Raw genomic sequence first — 20,359 nt, forward strand, 5'->3', positions numbered from 1 at the left:
ACAGATAAATGTCCCTCAAATCATATAAACTCTTTAAATAAAAAAATTACCCCAGAAAATGCAAGATTAAACACACCTACTAAGAGTGCTCAACACAGAGCTAGTTAATGTTTGTGGAATAAAAATTATGAATTGTACTTGCCACAGAAATCTATTCTCTGAGCCACTTATGAACTAGGCTCGAAACCCATCTCCTCCATATTTTGCCTTATCAGTAGTTCACGGCTGACAACTTGATCCCTGGTTCTCAAACTTTAATGAGATTTACAACCACCTGGAAAGTTTGTTTGAAATCCTTGATCATACTCCCTAAAAATTACAGTTCCAGAAAACACATTCTGCATTTACAATAATGTATCATTCAAGTGGGCTTCCCTGGTGGCTCAGATGGTAAAGAATGTGCCTGCAATGCAGGAAACCTGGGTTCGATCCCTGGGTTGGGAATGATCCCCTGGAAGAGGGCATGGCAACCCACTTCAGTATTCTTGCCTGGAGAATCCCCATGGATAGAGGAACCTGGTAGGCTACAGACCATTGGGTTGCAAAGAGTAGACAAGACTGAGTGACTAAGCACAGCACAGCAAGTGAATCTGAGGCGGTCAGAAGATCCTACTCTCAGTTATGCTGGTTTACCTTCACAAGAGGCAAAGAAAAAACTCTGGGTCCTAATTGGTATCAATGAGGGAAGAGAAAAACTGAACATTTCTAGCCAGAACTAAAAATTATTCAATTCTCTTAATTAAGCATAATTCACTAACTATATGCTTAATAGGCAAGATGAAATATAACTGAAACAACCTTTGCTTTGACAATACAAATTGTTATTCAACCCACCCAAAACAAACATTTTTCTGAAATAATGTATTGTCAATGTTCAGAAAAAGAGTAGAAACAAAGGAAGCTGAGGACTGTAATCCACAGAAACAGGCATGAAATTGTGCTGTGGTAGTTTTAGGGGGAAACATACCACACTCAAAACACTCTGTGATTAGTTACTGTTCTGTCAATATAAAAGCCACTAGTCATGTGTTACTACTTAAATTAAAATTAAATAAAGTCAAGTAAAATTAAAAATTCTTCTACCGCATTAGTCATAATATAAATACTCAATAGCCATATGTGGCTAGTGGCTAAATACTGGATAGAAGAGATATAGAACATTTCCCTCGTTACAGAAAATTCTCTTGGATAACTCTGGCTTAGAGTTAAAGGGTATCTAAATAAAACATGTAACCTCCATTCTCCTGAATCAGAGAGCCCTATCTGACAACTTCTAAACTTTAAATATATAATTCTACTTTAGATAGTGACTGTAAAACAAGAACCCTAGCATAATTTATCTGCAACTTGTTTCAAGAAAAGTTATTCAAAAGTGGTATGTTTATTCATTTCTGATTCTCAAAATATAAATAATTTAACTAAAGACGTCTTAAGTATCAGACACCAAAACCACAACTAGGTTTTCATAATCAAATGAAAAGTGTTTAATTACTAGAAAACAAAAGGCATTAGGTGAAAAAGACTGATCCCAAAAGATTGAAACACTTAATAAGACTGGTATTCCAACTACTTCAAAAGTTTCTATTCACATATGTAACAAATAACTACTTTATAACTGGTTCTAAAATGACCTTACAACAAATTCAAATTAGTGACATTTTACTGTCTATAGTTTTAATTGCTTTCCACCAATTTCACACTAAAAACTCCTATAAATAATTTAACCACCGTAGATTTTACTTAAAGGTAATTTTATAGGGGACTATTCACTTAAAAGTCCTGAGCAAATCTTGGTTTTTGCAGAAAAGTAGACAAAAAAGTTAATGAAACAATTTGCAACTCAAAATAATATCTCTCAACTGCACGAACATCTAGTTTTGTATAATAAAATGCACAAGCACGGGCAACAAGATGCAGAAGCGTGAGTAACAGAATTCAAACTGCAGCAGATCTGTCACTGTATTATTTCAGCTTTAAATCAACTTTCCCTTAAATAAGACATAAACATCACTTTGACTAGGGTTCTTTCAGAAAAGCTCAAGTATACATAAATTTGATCTCTAAATTACAAAAAAAAAAAAAAGATAATCTTATCCAAAAGTGCTCTGCAGAAAACAAAGTTTAGAAAACTTAACACATAAAACCTAACGCTAAATACTGTAAACATAAATGGGTCATATTGATGGTAGTGAGTCTAATATTCCTGTGTACTTTAGCTTCTTTATGATCATCTGCTTACTTACAGGTTTACATCAAATCTAAGAGTCAGCAAAGGAAAGCAGTAACTTGTTACTAAAAACAGTATAAGAGGATCTTTAAAGATAAAGACTGTATAGTAACTTACCTGCCACACTGGTGATTGTAACTGGAACTCCTTGCACTTGAACGCCCGCAGCACCCAGGTTGGCAACACTCACTGTCTGAAGGTTAGGCACTGATGCAAGCTGGGCAGTATTCAAAGTTATTGGGGCACCAGCAACAGCCACAGGAGCAATCTGAGCAAGGGTTGTGCCACCACTTGAAGACACTGGGGTGATGGTTAATTGCTGGGATAACCCAGCATTCTGAACTTGCAAATTTGAAAGACTCTGAATATTCTGAACCTGTACAGTTTGCCAGCTGATTTGCCCTGAAGGTGTTAAAGTTGGAGCCCTGATAAGCACCTGAGTCGGATTTACTGCTTGAAGTTGAACATTCTGCAAAGGCTGCTGCTGGATGGTCTGAATCGTCTGCCCTGACTGGAGCTGAAAAGACTGGGGTGGAATAGCTTGAATTATCTGTTGCTGAGGCTGCTGGATCTGGATCTGTTGCAAGATAGGCTGGCCTACAATTTGCACCTGCTGAAGAGAATTTGATTGATCCTGTGTATTCTGTATTCCATTAGACTGAAGCTGACTGGAGCTCTGGGCTTCAGACTCTGTAGCAGCAGGTGTCTGAGAATCTTCAATGGTGCGTTCAGAACTACTGGCTGATGTGCTTGCATACTGGCCCGTATCTGCTGAACTTACTAACGTGTCACTGCTGGTCAGAGATGTTGATGCAGTGGTTGTACAGGTAGTGGAGGAGGAGGGAGATTCCGGCATACTGGCAGAAGCAGTGGTGGTGGTAGGTGTGGAAGTTAACTGACTCCCATTGGAAGTCCCACTCTCAGTAGTAGTAGCAGGCTGGCCAACCTGTGCAGTTCCTCCTCCAGCAGCCACACTGTTTATCACTGGCAAAGCTAAAGTCACTCCTCCAATGTTAATTGGTAGGGTTGTTACAACTTGAGCCTGAGTACCAGGAAGGGTCTGTAACTGCAGTGGTATTGAAACACCAGGTCTAATTTGGACTGGAACTGTCTGATTTGCCAGGTTTTGAGCAAGAATATTCCCAGAAGCTGTCCTGTTAGCAGCTGTGAGTATAGCTTGATTATTACCTGCAGAAATAAGCTGAATTTGACCCTGCAAATCCTGTAGAGATGAACTACTAGTTGGATTGATTTGAATTTGCTGACCTTCCACTGTTTGAAGTTGTGGAATCACTTGGTACTGTACACTACCACTTGGATTTTGTACTTGTATGACTTGAAACTGACCAGGGGAAGAAGAATTACCTGATTTAGTTTTTGTGGGAGATGCACTCCCATTATTACTGGTGGAAGAACTAGATGAACTAGAAGCTGGTTGAGAAATGTTATTTTCTTTTGAAGCAGGAGGAGTGGAGGCAACAAGTTGCCAAGCATTCCCAGCAAGTTGTGTTGTTACCAGTTCTAGCTGTTGTGGTTGATTTTGAAGCTGCACCAATCCTTGGCTTGGATCTATAATAATTTGTTGTTGTCCAGTTGCTTGATTTTCACCAGGAGTCCCTATTTTGCTGCAAGTAGCTGCCAGTAAAGCCAGAGGAGAGGGCTGAGAGTCCTACCCAAAATGGGATAGTAAAAGGGAGAGGGGAAAAAAAAGTGGGAGGATTTAGTGAAGGCCAGTAGTTGGGAGGGGTTTGTTTATTTATTTATTTATTTATTTTGACAGCTCTACATTTCAGAACTTACTCAGGAAAAGGAAGAAATCTAAATATTAACAAAAGCAATAAGATACAGGAATAAGGAAGCAGGTCCCACAATATAAACTATAAATAACAAGAAATTTCTAACAAACTTTCTTGAAGTGTTATTTTACTAAACTCAAAACGCCCTTGGGAAAACACACACCTTTCTCTTATAGTCTGAGTTCCTGGTGGAATTTTAACCACGATATCCCAAACACGTGAAATCCGTATGAATCTACAATTTAACTTCCTTACTCTCAGAAAGATGCTTTGAGTGGACAAACATTTTTGTTCTGTTCTTCACTTCTGGGCATTTAAAGGGCATAACTCCCTCTTTCCCCGTACGTTTCGTGATGCCCTTTTTTTTTTTTTTTAATGTTTGCCTTTACCTGGGAGCCTGAGGTTTTGGGTTTTTTATTGTTATTCTCTGGCTCAGAGGTTTTCCCTCCTTCTGTAGCCATCGCCGCTGCCTGTGCCGCCTCCTCCTCCTCCTCCTTCTTCTGATCTGCAACAAACCCCCCGTACACGACAACAGGTTATTAGGATTATTATTATTCGTCTTCCCCTTCCCCTCTCCTCCCCCTCCCCCCGAACATTAATCTCCATAAACCCGCGATCCACGCACACCGGCAGGGGGTGGGGGAGAAGGAGGGAAGGGAGGTGGGGGATATCACAAAACGTGGTTTGAAACCCGACCCATCGGCTCCAGAGCAACACCCAGAAGGTTGTTCTCTCTTAGACATTAAGACAAAACACAACCCTCCTTCCCTCCCCTTGATTCCCTCCCTCCCTCTCCTCCTCCCCTTAAAGCATCTCAGCGGCCCCGGGGGAGGGGGGAGAACCGAGCAGGGTCTGGGGAGGGAGGGAGGGAGGGAGGTGGTGAAGGAGACCGAGGGGGGTGGAGAATACGTACCGCTCATCCCGCATTAACAGGACAAACCCTCAGACGGAGACACTGGGATAGAGGTGGGTGGGGGTGGGGGCGAGGCGGGAGGAGAGGCCGGTCCCGCCCGCCCGCGGTGGCTCGGAGGAGGCTGTAGCTGGCACAGGCTCTGCCTCTTTTTCCGCGAATGGCCGCCGCTGGGCTGTGGCGTAGCAGCTCCTCTCTCCGCCCGAGCCCTGCTGACTCGCCCTTGATTGACAGCGGCGGCGCACGGCGCGGGCGGCGGTGCGGGCCGGGGGCGGGGCCAGGGCGGCGCAAGCAGGGCCGACTCCCCACCCCCCTCGGCCTCTCTCTGCCAGAGCCGCCGACTCTCCACCCCTTCCCCCAGCGGATTGGCCGCCGACCTGCCGGGGGCCGGGGCGTTGGGGCCGCCTTCTCTCCACCCCCTTTCTGGGGGTTATTCTTTCAGCAGCGTTTCTTTTCCTTCCGTGGCTCTTCTGGTGCTTGTTCTCTCGGCGTTCTAGCTCAGGCGCACTGCCGGTAGGCCTTTCATACAGCCAAACTTGTTGTCTCAGGATATCCCGCCCCCTACTCATTTCCCAGCGCCCTCCCCTCAAAAGCCGGCTGCAGCATCCTTCGGAATTGTCACTAAAGAAAAAAAGTAAGGCTCTCATTCAAGAAAGGCGAGAAGAGCGGACAATGGGGCGCGCGAGCCACCGAAGTCTAGGCACAACGGGTGAACTGCCCGCTGCCCCCGCGCAGGGAGCATGGCTTTCCTGAGGCGCATCCGGACCCGGGCGCCCTTTTTCCCTGGCTCGGTCCCCATTGGTTGAGCGGCTGGGTGACGCGCGCTGAGTGGTGGGAGAAGTGGGGCGGGGCACTACCGCAAAGGCTGTCGGCCCTTGTAGTTTCCGGTGGCCGCGACGGCCCCTCCAAGACACCGCCTTCCTTCCCGCCCCCGACTGAGGCCGGGCCGCGGAGCGGAAAGCTGCCCGAGGGGGCGGTGGCAGCAGGGCGTGGCCGGGGCCGAGTGGGAGTTGAACTGAGCGAGGGGGAGGGGGAAGGGGTGTTGTTTGCCTGGGCCTATCCGCCGCGAAGGGCTGCCCAAACCACCTCTGCCGCCGCCTCCTCGGCTTCAAGCCGCTCCCCGCGGGGCGAGCTCACACCCGGAGCGCTCGGCGATTGAGCGGGCGGCGGCGTGGGGAGGCGGGGTTTGCTGTCCTCCGGGTTTGAATGAACCCGGCTTCTTGGAGCTGCGCCTTCGCCTTTCCTTTCTTTGGTCACCTCCCTAACTCAGGCCCCGCGAGTCAGATCCGAGGCCTGCTTTCCCTCGGAGAAAGATCTTCCATTTTGTTGTCTCTGGCTGGTTGCTGGAGCAAAGCAAAGACCCTCCCTTTAAGGTTGCGTTGCGTCTTGCCGAATAGTACGCGTGGTTGTCGGACTTCTCACTCTGTGAGTCTCAAAAGATTCTCGAGTGGAAGAAAAGCGCAGCTCATTGGGTCAGCCCTGGTCACGGTTCTGCATAAGCTTCTGGGCAGGTGAAATTCGTATCTGGCTGCACAAAGCATCTTGTTAAATTAACTTGAACAGCCTCCTGACCCAGCTTTCCTCCAAAGTCCTGAAGTCAAGATGATGCCATGCATTGGAATAATGCCTGATTAAATGTACCAAAGGTGGAAGTGAATCGCTAATATAAACACTGGCCTTGGGACTAGGCGCCCTTACATACCTAGACTCACAGCCACCCACTCCCTCTTTACCTGGGCTTCACACACAGCCTAGAGCATTTTTGTCTCCTGCCTGAGGCTTGACGTGTCACAAGAGTGAGGAGATCCCAGGTGCTTCACTTGACTGGCATTTCCTTTGCTTGTTAAAGTTATTGCAAAACTGGCTGATGACAAAGCCAGCAGTGCAACAAGACAAAGAATTCGAGTAAAGAATTAAATAGTATTGTCTACCTCTTCCTAAAAATGAGCCTAAGATCCTTAAATCACCTGCCTTTCCCCCACCATATACAATTTAGAAAGCACAAAAGTGCTTCTCGCATTTACAGATACATCGTCTATCCTTCAGTCTTTTTTTCCCCCAATTCACTGAGATGAATGAAGGAAGACATTTTGTAATCTTATGAATTAGGGCATTCCTGGTAGTTTTTCTTACCTTGCAAAACCTGCCTCAGAGGGGCAATGTCACTGGCTTTAAATATGAGTTAAATAATTGTTTATCCATTCAGTATAGATCTAAAAAGTGTCCTAAATATTCTGTGCCTAATTAGATAAGTGGTAATGGTAATTCATGAAACGTCGTGTAGGGGAAGAAAAATCATTTTCCCCCACCCTTGTTTTCGTAGCTGAAACACAACCCCCGCCCCAAGTAAAAGATTAACAAGAGAAAAACATTGTTATTAACATGTATGCCTCAAGTAAACATGTGAGATCAGTTCAGTTGAGTTCAGTCGCTCAGTCGTGTCTGACTCTTTGCGACCCCATGAATCGCAGCACGCCAGGCCTCCCTGTCCATCACCAACTCCTGGAGTTCACTCAGACTCACGTCCATTGAGTCAGTGATGCCATCCAGCCATCTCATCCTCTGTCGTCCCCTTCTCCTCCTGCCCCCAATCCCTCCCAGCATCAGAGTCTTTTCCAATCAGTCAGCTCTTTGCATGAGGTGGCCAAAGTACTGGAGTTTCAGCTTTAGCATCATTCCTTCCAAAGAAATCCCAGGGCTGATCTCCTTCAGAATGGACTGGTTGGATCTCCTTGCAGTCCAAGGGACTCTCAAGAATCTTCTCCAACAACACAGTTCAAAAGCATCAATTCTTCGGTGCTCAGCCTTCTTCACAGTCCAACTTTGATATCCATACATGACCACAGGAAAAACCACAGCCTTGACTAGATAGACCTTTGTTGGCAAAGTAATGTCTCTGCTTTGAATATGCTATCTAGGTTGGTCATAACTTTCCTTCCAAGGAGTAAAGATCAAGTAAAATTAATTTTCTTATTATATTCAAATAATTTGAGAATTAAAAACTGACCATGGAGATCTGAAAAATGGATTTGAAGGCTTGATGAAAAAAAATTGTGAGTTTAATTAACTGAATGTTAACTGAAATTCCAAAAATCTGTACATTCGTTGTTCCAAAATGTCAATAAGGGTCCCTTGGACATTTAAAACAATCATGCTAACAACCTTAAGATAACTAAATGAATCAACTCAAAACCAGATATCTAAGAATTTCTGTCAATGCCAAAGATTTTAGTTTTTAGATTTAGTTTCCTTCTTTCTAATATTGAAGCAATTATCTGCTAAAGCTACTCTCTTTTGTGGTAACACCAAATCCTGAGTCTACTAGCCAAACAGGGCTCAGGGGAACAAATGGCCAGTTTATCTAACAGTGAATTCAAAGTTTAAAAATACAGTATAAACCAAGTTCTTGGGTTGGGAGAATAAATATTGTTAAAATGGCCATACTGTCCACGGCAATCTACAGATTCAATGTAATCCCTATCAAAATACCAAGGGCATTTTTTATAGAACTGAAACAAAAAACTTTAAAATTTGTATGGAAACAAAGGAGACAGCAATAGCCAAAACAATTTTGAGAAAGAAGAACAGAACTGGAGGAATTACATTCCCTGATTTCAGACTATTCTATACTATAATACAAATTTACCATCATCAAAACACTATGAAACTGGCACAAAAACAGACACATAGGTCAGTGGAACAGGATAGGGAGCCTAGAAATAAACCCATGCACTTATGGTCAATTAATCTACAACAATGGAGACAAGAATATACAATGGAGAAAAGACATTTGCTTCAGTAAGTGGTGTTGGGAAAAATGGACGGCTACATGTAATATAGTGAAACTAGAACATTCTCTGGTATGAAACTATAGCATCCCTGGTATCTCAGCTGGTAAAGAATCCACTTGCAATGCCAGAGACCCCTGTTCGATTCCTGGGTCGGGAAGTTCCCCTAGAGAAGGGATAGGCTACCCACTCCAGTATTCTTGGTTTTCCCTGTTGGCTCAGATGGTGAAGAATCTGCTTGCAATGCAGGAGACCTGGGTTCGATCCCTGGGTTAGGAAGATCTCCTGGAGGAGAGCATGATAATCCACTTCAGTATTCTTTCCTGGAGCATCCCCATGAGCAGAGGAGCCTGGCAGGCTATAGTCCATGGAGTCACAAAGAGTTGGACACGATTGAGTGACTGAACTGAAGTGACTGAGTGTATGAGTATGCGTGTACCTCCCCCGCCACACTACCTATGGGACTGAATGAAGAGTTTGCCCAACACAGGGAAAGGACATAATGGAGATGTGAGGGTCTCTTTGGTAGATACAAGGCAATGTGGAAGATGAGTATGGGGAGAGGCAGGGCACAGAGAGTAACAAGTCTGAAACCTGCAGGGAAAACACTGTCTGTCTTCTTTCCAAAGGGGATACGCTCCTTTAGCATAGCAGAGGCATGAGCTTTGGGGTGTTTCTCTATCTCTACATTGCTGGAGAACATGATGAGCTTTTAGACAGGACAAAGGGAATACTAGGGAAAACAAAGACAAAGCAAAAGGATTGAGAGGACATTCATGTAGAAAAGAGTATAAATAGCAAATGCGATGAAACAAAGAAAAAACATAATAATTATCCTGTTCAATGAGCTCTTCCCATGAAGATTTTTTTCCAAATGTTTTAAGTGTCTTGAGAAAACTTAGATTAAGAGTGTGATCATGGAGGGAGTAATGCCCACCAGGGGGTGTAGACATGGTGGTGTGTTATATATAAGGATAGCTGCAGATGAGCTGTCTTCCTATGGCACTTGTCTGCAATGTGTAGGAAGCCTTCTTGCTAAGTCTTGACAAATCCACCTCCTAACAGATCATTTGATGTGCATGACATCATCACATGAAGAGTAGAGGGCATCTCTCAGGACACTGAAGTCTGGGGCAGGAAAAATATGAGCACAATATGATTGGGCAGGCTGCAACAGTGAGTTAAATATAATAGCAACAATCATTTCCCACAATGATAAATAAATGCAAAGTCCTCAACAAATAAATAGAGCAAATGAGTTGTTTTGCTCTCTGTCAGTCAAGTCAAACATGGAATACTATTTAAGAAGGATATCCACAACTAGAGGAGAAGGTGATCCAGGATGGAAGAGCTGAGGAATGGTCATAAGCATTGTGATGATTTGGGAAAAGGTCCTGTAACAGCCTTCAAATACTTTCAGACCTGTTGGAGGAAGAGGGATTAGGTTTACTTTATGCGGTTTCAGAGGGCTGAACTTTAATCAATAAGTGCATGTTGTTAGGAGGTAGATTTTGGCACAGTCTAAAAAGAACTTCTGAAGAATTAGAACTGTCTGACATGAAACAAACTCCCTGTGGGGTGGTGAGCTCTTCTTAAGTGGAGATTTTCAAGCACAGGCTGAACTACTCCTCATTGGGAACATTGGAAAAAAGGGTTTACATACCTGAAAGCAACAGAAGCAGATCTAGATTTTGCAAAGCCTAAAGTTTTCAAATTTGGGGAGGTCCTTTTAAGAACAAAGAATACAAAATTATGAATCAGAGTGCCTTTGGAAGGCACATTTATAAATAAGAAATCCTCTAAAACTTAGGCTTCATTAGCTGTGTCATAAATACATGGCAAGGGAGTCAGTTGATATCAGATAAATGTGAGATTTGAATTTGTTTTTAAATAACGAATACTTTTTCTAATTTTAAAAATGGTCATTCTGTTATGTATGGCACAACATGGAGGGAGTAGGAAGAGAGAAGTGAGATTAGATTCACATGGGTTCCTAGCTAGCCTCTGTTTTCATAGCTGGGTAACCTTGGACAAATTACTTAACTTCTTTGAGTCCTAATTCCTTCATCTGTAAAATGGAGGTGATGATCTCTATATTGTTAGGGAAAATCTAAATGAAAATGTATATAAAGCACTGGTATACAGAAGTTGTATACTTAATGACAGCTAATTTGAAGGACTAATAAAATTTGAGTAATCAAAAGGAAAAGGTTTTTAAAATGTCATATGGTGTTATCTGTCATTATCTGAAGATAATAAATGACGTTGTTCCACAATCCCTAATTTAAGGCATAAGGCAACAAGGTTCATGAAATGTTTGCAATATTCACATTAGGTTTATTTCAAACACTTCTTGCTTATGAACAGATAGGAAAAGTCTCCCATAGAACTAACTGACCAAGATAAACACCTTTATCCTCCTAACCCCCATTTCACTTACACAAAGTTTGAGGTCAGAATCAAGGACTAGGACATTTCTTGTCACCCCACTTCCAAGAAGCAGACTGGCCAAGTTTAAGTGTATAGAGATGGACTACATGGTTGACAGGGGAGTAACTTAGCAGAATTCCTGTGCATCACACAACTCCCGGTCACCAATCATCTAGAAGATTCTTGCTTCTCTAAGTGAGGTCCTAGCCAGCAGCAATGGGATAGCCAGATAGCTTGTTAGAAATGCAGAATCCCAGACCTACCCTTGTATTTTAACAAGATTACTGGGTCATTTGATGCACAGCAAAGCTTGAGAAATGCTGATCAGATTACAGTGTAACTCACTTTCCCACATGGTGCCCTGCAGTTGAGGTTCTTTCCTTTGGGCTCTTGGGATGCATTTTCTTTTATGAGAAAGGTAAAGAATGAGGGATCTGTCTGCTACTCCTTGAGAGAGGGCCCAGTCCACCTAATTCTCATTGATCTTTCATTCTCTGGCTTCTTTTCCTATCATGTAACTCATGAGGACACTTCAAATTTGAGGCAAGTTAAACCTGGCAAAAGGTCCGGCCATCTTTCTCCAACTGCCCCATCTCTTCCTAAGAGGTGGAAGACAAAAGATGGGACCAGGGGTTGTATTGCACTTCAGAGAGAGGCCAAGTTCTCTCTAAACCACTTCTCTCCCTCCTCCTTCCCTTCTCCTCCTGTCTGCCCTTGTCTTCCCATCCCTCTTCTCTATTTGATGTACAAAATACACCAAGGGGCTAATTCTATGGGAATGTCTCCTCTAGCACTAGGGAGATCCAGGCCCAACCAGCATTGGGACTCACTCTTTGCATTTTTTTCTATCTGATTGGTATGTTCAGAATCCACCTTTCCTAGCCTTGACTGTGGCTTTACAGAAAAGGGTAAAGAGGAGGAGAAATCTATTGAAGTGAAAAAATGAAAGTTTGAAAAAATGAAAGTTTTAGTTGCTCAGTCATGTCTGACTCTTTCTGACTCTGGGACCCTACAGACTGCAGCCCACCAACCTCCACTGTCCGCAGAATTCTCCAGGCAAGATTACTAAAGTAGGTTACAATTCCCTTCTCGAGGGGATCTATCTTCCTGACCCAGGGATCAAACCCACATCTTCTGCATTGGCAGGCAGATTCTTTACCATGTGAGCCACTAGGGAAGCCCTTACAGAAAAGGGTAAAGAGGAGAAACCTATTAGGCCTATATTACTTTTAAATCTCTAGCCTAGACAAAATGAGTCTCCATCCATCTCAGAGATGCACTGGCTTTTGGGAAGTTTATCTAGTACCTAATGACATGGCTTTGCTGGCAATGATTCTATGCATATATTAATAGAAAGTAATTATTTAGCACTCTGAAAGACTAGAGATCTCATCAGGAAAATTTGAGATGCCAAGGGAACACTTTTCCCAAAGATGGGCAAAATAAAGGATATAAATGGTAGAGACCTAGTGGACATTGAAGAGATAAAGAAGAAATGGAAAGAATACATGGAAAAAACTGCATAAAAAAGATCTAAATGGACTAGACTGGATTGCTATGATGGTGTCATCAGCCACCCAGAGCCAGACATTCTGGAGAGCAAAGTGGGCCTTAGGAAACACTGCTGTTAAAAAAGCTTGTGGATGTAACGGAATTCCAGTAGAACTGTTTAAAACTCTAAAGGATGATGCCATCAAGGCGTTGCATTTATTGTATAAGCAAATCTGAAAGACCTAGCAGTGGCCACAGGACTGAAAAAGGTCAATCCTCATCTGGATTCCCAAGAAGGGTAGCACTAAAGAATGTGCTAACCATCAGACAATTGCTCTCATCTCCCATGCTAGTAAGGTCATGCTTAACATCTTGCATGCTAGGCTTCTGCATTATGCAAACTAAGAACCTCCAGATGTCCAAGCTGGATTTAGACAAGAAAGAGGAACCAGAGCTCAAATTGCCAACATTTGCTGGATCACAGAGAAAGCTAGGGAATTCCAGAGAGACATCTACCTCTGTTTCATCAACTAGGCCAAAGCCTTTGACTGTGTGGATCATAACAAACTGTGAAAAGCTCTTAAAGAGATGGGGATACCAGACTATCTTACCTGTCTCCTGAGAAACCTGTATGCGGGTCAAGAAACAACAGTTAGAACCCAGTATGGAACAACTGACTGGCTCAAGATTGAGAAAGGAGTATGACAGGGCTGTCTGCTGTTACCCTGTTTGTGTAATCTGTATGCTGAGCACATCATGAGAAGTGCCAGACTGGATGAGTTACAAACTGGAATCAAGATAGGCAGGAGAAACATCAATGACCTCAGATATGTGAATGGCAGAAAGTGAAGGAGAACTAAAGAGCCTCTTGATGAGGGTGAAGGAGGAGAGTCAAAGAGCCGGCTTAAAAATAATATTTTAAAAACTAAGATCATGGCATCCGGCCCCACTGCTTCATGGCAAATAGAGGGCAGGAAAGGTGGAAGTAGTGACAGATTTCCTCTTGGGGTCTAAAATCACTGTGGATGGTGACTGCAGCCATGAAATCAGAAGACATTTGCTTCTTGGCAGGAGAGCTATGACAAACCTAGACAATGTGTTAAAAAGCAGACATTACTCTGCTGACAAAGGTCCATATAGTCAAGGCAATGGTCTTGCCAGTGGTCATGTATGGTTGTGACAGCTGGACTGTAAAGAAGGCGGAGCATCAAAGAATTAATGTATTTGAACTGTGGTGCTGGAGAAGACTCCTGAGAGTCCCTTGGAAATCAAGGGGATCAAACCAGTCAATCTCAAGGGAAATCAACCCTGAATACTCATTGGAAGGACTGATGCTGAAGCTGAAACTCCAGTATTTTGGTCATTTGATGCGAACAGGTGACTCATTGGAAAAGTCCCTGATGCTGGGAAAGACTGAGGGCAGAAGGAAAAGAGGGCATCAGAGGATGAGATGGCTGGATGGCATCACCGATGCAATGGACATGAACTTGGGCAAACTTTGGGAGATGGTGAGGGACAGAGAGGTCTGGCATGCTGCTGTCCACGGGGTCACAAAGAGCCAGACATGACTGGGAGACTGAACAACAACAACAATGCTTGGTGTAAGCATTTTACATGTATCAACTCATTTAAGCCCCAGGTAACCTTATAAAGTAGGTACTATAGCCATTCTTATTTTACAGATGTGGAATCAGCAGCACTCAGAGCCGGGAAGTAATTTGCCCAGAAAATAAGTGGTAAAGCTGGGGTTCGTATCCAGGCCACTCCCACCAGAGACGTTGCTCTTAACCTGCCTCTGACACATTTCTTCAAGAACCCTGTAGGGAGGGGTGTGTGTCTGGCTTGGGTGTCCCCACTCCCCCAGCCAGTTACCCTTCTAATCGCATTACCACTCCCTACAGAGCTCCTTTGTCAAAGCCCAGCAACAGACTTTAAACCACAAAATCATGTCTGACTGCGGTTGCTTGTTTAGTAGACCAACCAGATTTACAAATGAGAAAAGGAAGCATATCCTGGGCTCAAGAAGACTTTCCATAGCACTAGGAATTAAAAAAAAAAAAAAAAAAGGCCACATAAGATAAATAGATAATCCAATCAAAGCGAGACAAAGAGTTACTTTTTCCTGAAGTGAATTTTCTAAGGGTAAGATTTTCAAAACCAAGCCAATACATTTGTTTCCTGTTCTCAACCACAGTTCCCCTTGCTTTGGGTAAAACAAGCATGCTGTTTACAAAGTGCTTTCACAGATGCTTACTCCCTGATCTTTACAGCGCCCCAAAGAGTCGAGTGTCTTGCCTGAAATAACACATAAACTAAGTGGGGGAGTTTAGCCTGCAGCCTGGTCTCCTGACATAGGTAGCAGAACGCCGTAGCCTCACTGCTTGCTCTCTGTTCCTCAGTGACCGGAGTAGAGTGAAAAGCGTTCTGAAAACCTCATACTGTAAGTCTCGAAACTTCTGGTCACTCAGAAATAGCAGTGAGCAGACACTGAGGGCTTTATCATTCACCCAGAGCTGACCTAAGAATGTCACATGGTATAATTTATTTAGTCTCCACGACAAATCAGTGAGAAGCAGGTTACTACAATCCCCATTTTGCAGATAAAGAAACTGAGTGTGGAAGATTTTTACAGATCTTACTCAGATTCACTTCCTAGAAGTGGCAGAGCTTGTATCCAAACCCAGACATCTGATTCCAGAAGCTGTTTGTTCATCCACCAACTTCTCTGGCCTCTGCTAAAAAAGTAAAATTGAATTATTCAACAGAGAACCCAACATATCAGTGTTTAGAAGAATCTGTGAATAGAAAAGGGAAAGTATACAATATTATAGCACTTTCATTATATTAAATAATCATTAGAAGGTAAACAGAACTATCATCTGGGTGTCGGCATAGAATATTAATGATTAACAAATTAAACTATATCAATTTATATGAATAGCTTCTCTGGGTAAGGGTCTGTGTCAGGTAATGTGGGAGCTCCAAAGACAACCAAGCCTGCCCCTGCCTTCACGAAGCCTACAGGGAAGCTAGAGAGACAGCAAGGCACCATCACACACATGTTATATATAACCCAGAAGGTATAAATACGAGTTCAGTGCAGTCACTGAACAGGGCAGTGAATCTACAGTCAACTACTGCAATAGGAGTTCAAAGCAAGGAAAAACCCCTCCAGGCTGGGGCTGTAAAGGAAAAGTTTGTGGAGGATATAGCTGGATCTTAAAGAATGCCAAAATAGGAAGAGTTCTGGGGAGGGAAGGGTATTTCAGATTCCAAGCAGAGGGAACAGTGTGAGCGTAGGTATGGAGGCAAGAAAATGCTGCAAGAGCACCTTTGGAGCAAAGACAGTAAACATGAAGTCTGACAGGACTTGCCCCTCACCCCTCAGGGCTATTGCTGTGGAGAACTGGAGGTAAAGTGCCCCAGCACTGACCGGTATCCAAGGATCCATGTGTGTGGCACATTCATCCACCCATAGGATGGGCAACTGCTTCCAGCAAGTTTTGTGTTCCTTGCACACCCATGACTGCTATTATCTCTCATGGGGAGTCCTTCAGAAGTATAATAAATCCAAAAGTACAATCCAAGGGATGTCAGCTCTAAGTTTTTGGAAACTTTAAAGCCAGCAAATGTTACCACACCTCCCACCCCTGCCATTGTCTTTGGAGACTTCCAAAAGTGACTTCTTTCAATCATCCACCCTTGCTGTCATGTCTCCAGACTGTTTTGGGCTTCTTACCAATGACCTATGCCTAGTGTTCCAGCAATACCTCTGAGTGCCCACTGGAATGTCATTGCCTGTCAACAACTCCTCAACCTGTGCACACTCTTCCCTCTCTCTCCCTTTCCCTGCAGTTGCTCACAAGCTCCACATGGTTACGATCAAGGTCTTTCTCAAAACCCACTGCTATGCTACTGCTACTGCGTTCATGCAAAAAAAAAAAAAAACAACTTTTTTTTTTTTTTAACCTATGCCTCCTATAGAATATAGCAGTGAGCAATGGCCCAAAATTCTACCTTCAGGTAGCTTCTATTCTTGGGAGGGGATTTCTAAGGGGGGAAAAAGGAAACATATGTATAGTTAGATGGTGATGAATGCCATTTAAGAAATGAAGCAGAGGTGGAGAACAGGGACTCCTATAGGAAAAGGCACAGAAGAAGATGAGGAAGGTTAAGCAGAGATTGGAAGAAGATGAGGGAGGCCACAGGGGAAGAGCTCTCCAGGCACAGCAAAGCAAAGGGCAAAGACCCAGAGGCAGGGGCAAGTTAGGTCATGCTGGGCACAGTCAAGAGCCGGTGTGGCTGGGAACAAACAGTTCAGTGGCAAGACAGGGACTCAAAGCGGAAAGGTAGGCAGGCCAGGTAGGGAAGACCAGGGTATAAATACTGGAATTAATCAGAGGGAGGTGGGAAGACAGGGGAGGGTTTTGAAGAGAATAACAAAAATAAGAAATACATTAAAAAAAAATTAACCCAGCCATTATGTGAAGAATAGACAACAGAATCAGGGAGACAGGTTCCAGAGCAATCTTCCGTTCTTCTGAATGGTCTCCATAAGACGTGGCATCAACTAGGGGAATTTAGTACACACGTGGATGCTCCATTCATTCACTGGCTTCTCAGTTCACTGACTCCCTTGATTCAAAGGTAAAATTAACTTCATTTTCCTAATTAGTCGCTCAGTCCCATGGCTAGGTCTCAATCTTATCATCACCTGGGCTTGATTTGCTTCTGAAATCACAAAATAGCACATTCTGTGCTCAAATCTCAGTTTCCTATCTTTACAACTTTGTTATTTATACCTAGTTGTTCAGTTCAGTTGCTCAGTCGTGTCCGACTCTTTGCGACCCAATGAGCTGGTCTCAAATTCATGGAAAATACCAGTCTGTCTGCTGTTCAGTCCTTCTACAGTCATTATGGCTATTTCTAACATTGTTTATAATCTGCAAACCATCTATCCTCCTATTTGCCCTGTCATTGAATTTGAAAATGAAACCCATCAAATTCCTGCCAACCTCTCCTTCACACCCATCTTTGCTTCTTCTTCCTTCTAATCCCACAGAATGAGGCTAAAACCTTCACCTTGTTCACCTTCTCAGTCTTTCCCACATTAGACATCTAATTCCATAGCTCATCTTTCCAACCAATCCTGGCTCTGGCTTCTTCCCTTCACTGTTTAAATTTGCTCACATCTCTCTTATTTTGGAAACACACACATGTAACAAGCCTATACACTTCCCCCAGTATACACCCCCTCTCAGCGTCTTGCCTTGTCTTTCTCTCCCTCTTGACAGCCAAGTTTATGGGGAAAGTGTTCTATCTCTTTTCGTGTCCACTTCTTCAGCCATCATTTAAGGTGGCTCCACCTTACTCAAATCTCTGCATCCACCAGATTCCCTTTCCAGTCCTTGTCTCTCTGCAGCCAACCTTACAGAGGCACAGGTAGGCCAAACTCATACCTGGGATACTATTGTCTCCACTACACTTCTACTCATCCTGTTTGTTTCAGAAACTGTTCTGGCCTCAGGAAAGCTATTTTGAACACAGTCTAACCTCCTATCCCTAAATTACTGAAGAAGTTGCCCTACATGTCAGCAGAGTATCTTGTGCTTAATCTTTATTTACATTTACCACATGTTTGGAAGTTTCTTGTTCACCCATGAGCCCCCTTTGCTAGATCATAACCATTTGAGGTCAAGGTCTATGTTTATATCACAACTTCTCAGTATATACTCTTTTTAATTAAATTTACAGAGAAAGCTGAATTATGAGTAATGGCATGTAGAATCTGGGTTTTCATCTTTGCACTCTAAAGATAATTGAAAGTTGTCAACCAAAGGTGTGACTTGGTCAGGAGGGTAATTTGTAAGAGTCTCTTCCATTTCCCAGTTCTTTTTGCATTTATAAACCTTCTCATTTCATTGGGCTCCAGGAAACCACTGTTCTACTGTATGCAAAATTAAACTATCAAAGGATTTTTTTTTTTCATTTTCCAAGATAGGGATAGAGGATGATAAGCTGGATGGAGAAGGAATGATGTTGGACAGCTGAGTTTGGGACATGTGTGGGACAATTATGTAGATATGTCCAGTGAGCAGCTGAAGAATGGGTTGGTGCTCAGGCAAGGACTGAGCTGTGAATATGTATTTTGGTTTCAGCAGAATATACCTACATGGCAGCTGAAACATGAGAGAGTGTGCACTCTCCAAGAGACAGCATGCAGCACAAGAAGAGTAGAGGGCTGGCATGTGGAGCACCTGAGGACATAGACACCTGATGGGCGGACAATGGAAGAAGGACGGTGAAAGAAAGAAGACAGTGCAGGAATGGTCAGAGAACAAAGAAGCCCAGGAAGAACCTATGGCGACCAAGGTCTACACCCTGATCTTCAGTCCTTGTGTGCAAGTCCTCCAGCCTGTCCACTCTAGACTTTGAGCTGAAGATTTCTGCTCCTGTAGGCTTATACTTCTGTATATGCTCACAATCCAATTTTAATCATCTTTTCACCACTTGACAGAAATGGTTTGTTATCTTCGGCCAGTTGCTACCATATTTACTCCAACAGCTATCCTAAACCATCACCTTCCCAAGGACTCTAATCATTCTCTCAGTTCAGTTCAGTTCAGTCGCTCAGTCATGTCCGACTCTTTGTGACCCCATGAATCACAGCACGCCAGGCCTCTCTGTCCATCACCAACCCCCGGAGTTCACTCAGACTCACATCCATTGAGTCAGTGATGCCATCCAGCCATCTCATCCTCTGTCATCCCCTTCTCCTCCTGCCCCCAATCCCTCCCAGCATCAGAGAGTCTTTTCCAATGAGTCAACTCTTCTCATGAGGTGGCCAAAGTACTGGAGTTTCAGCTTTAGCATCATTCCTTCCAAAGAAATCCCAGGGCTGATCTCCTTCAGAATGGACTGGTTGGATCTCCTTGCAGTCCAAGGGACTCTGAAGAGTCTTCTCCAACACCTCAGTTCAAAAGCATTAATTCTTCAGCGCTCAGCCTTCTTCACATTCTCTACTCTCACTCTTTTTTTTTTGAGCAACAGCTTTATTGAGATATAACCATTCAATTCACCCATTTAAAGTGTATGCTGCTGCTGCTGCTGCTAAGTCGCTTCAGTCGTGTCCAACTCTGTGCGACCCCATAGACGGCAGCCCACCAGGCTCCCCCGTCCCTGGGATCCTCCAGGCAAGGATACTGGAGTGGGTTGCTATAATTCAATATTAAAAACATGTATTCACAAAGTTGTACAACTGTCACCAGAATCCATGTTAGAACATTTTCTAACTCCCAGAAGAAATACTGTACCCTTGAACCATCACCACACAAACCCATTCACTAGCACTCCAGTCCTAAAAAACCAATGATCTATTTTCTATCTCTATAAACTTGCCTGTTCGGAACATTACACATAAATGGAACTAGATAATATGTGGGTTTTGTGACAGGCTTCTTTCACTTAGTGTAATGTTTTCAAAATTCATCCACTTCATAGTAGGAATCAGAACTTGATTCCTTTTATGAAGATATATATCTGAAAAATGCTCCACTGTGTGAACATACTACAGTTTTAAATCCATTTATCAGCTGATAGACATTTGGGTGTTTCTATCTTTTGGCTATTGTCAATAATGCTGCCATGAACATTTGTGTATAAGCTTTTGTGTGGACATGTGTTTTATTTCTCTTGGGCATATACCTAAGTGGAATTT

At 43.3% G+C, this 20,359-nt stretch overlaps 1 protein-coding gene across 1 annotated transcript in view; it reads right to left on the minus strand.

The window, feature by feature from the left end:
* Positions 1-5,093, minus strand: part of SP4 (Sp4 transcription factor) — an 82,271-nt gene extending 77,178 nt beyond the window's left edge. Inside the window, exons 1-3 of the mRNA XM_070369753.1 lie at positions 4,937-5,093; positions 4,413-4,528; positions 2,345-3,896 (exon numbers count right to left, since the gene is read on the minus strand). Of these exons, the coding sequence (XP_070225854.1) occupies positions 2,345-3,896; positions 4,413-4,528; positions 4,937-4,943 (1,675 nt within the window). The 5' untranslated portion in view covers positions 4,944-5,093. The remainder of the gene's footprint in view (positions 1-2,344; positions 3,897-4,412; positions 4,529-4,936) is intronic.
* Positions 5,094-20,359: the final 15,266 nt, after the last annotated feature.

Source organism: Bos mutus, chromosome 4, assembly GCF_027580195.1.
Source record: "Bos mutus isolate GX-2022 chromosome 4, NWIPB_WYAK_1.1, whole genome shotgun sequence".
Classification (NCBI taxonomy): domain Eukaryota; kingdom Metazoa; phylum Chordata; class Mammalia; order Artiodactyla; family Bovidae; genus Bos; species Bos mutus.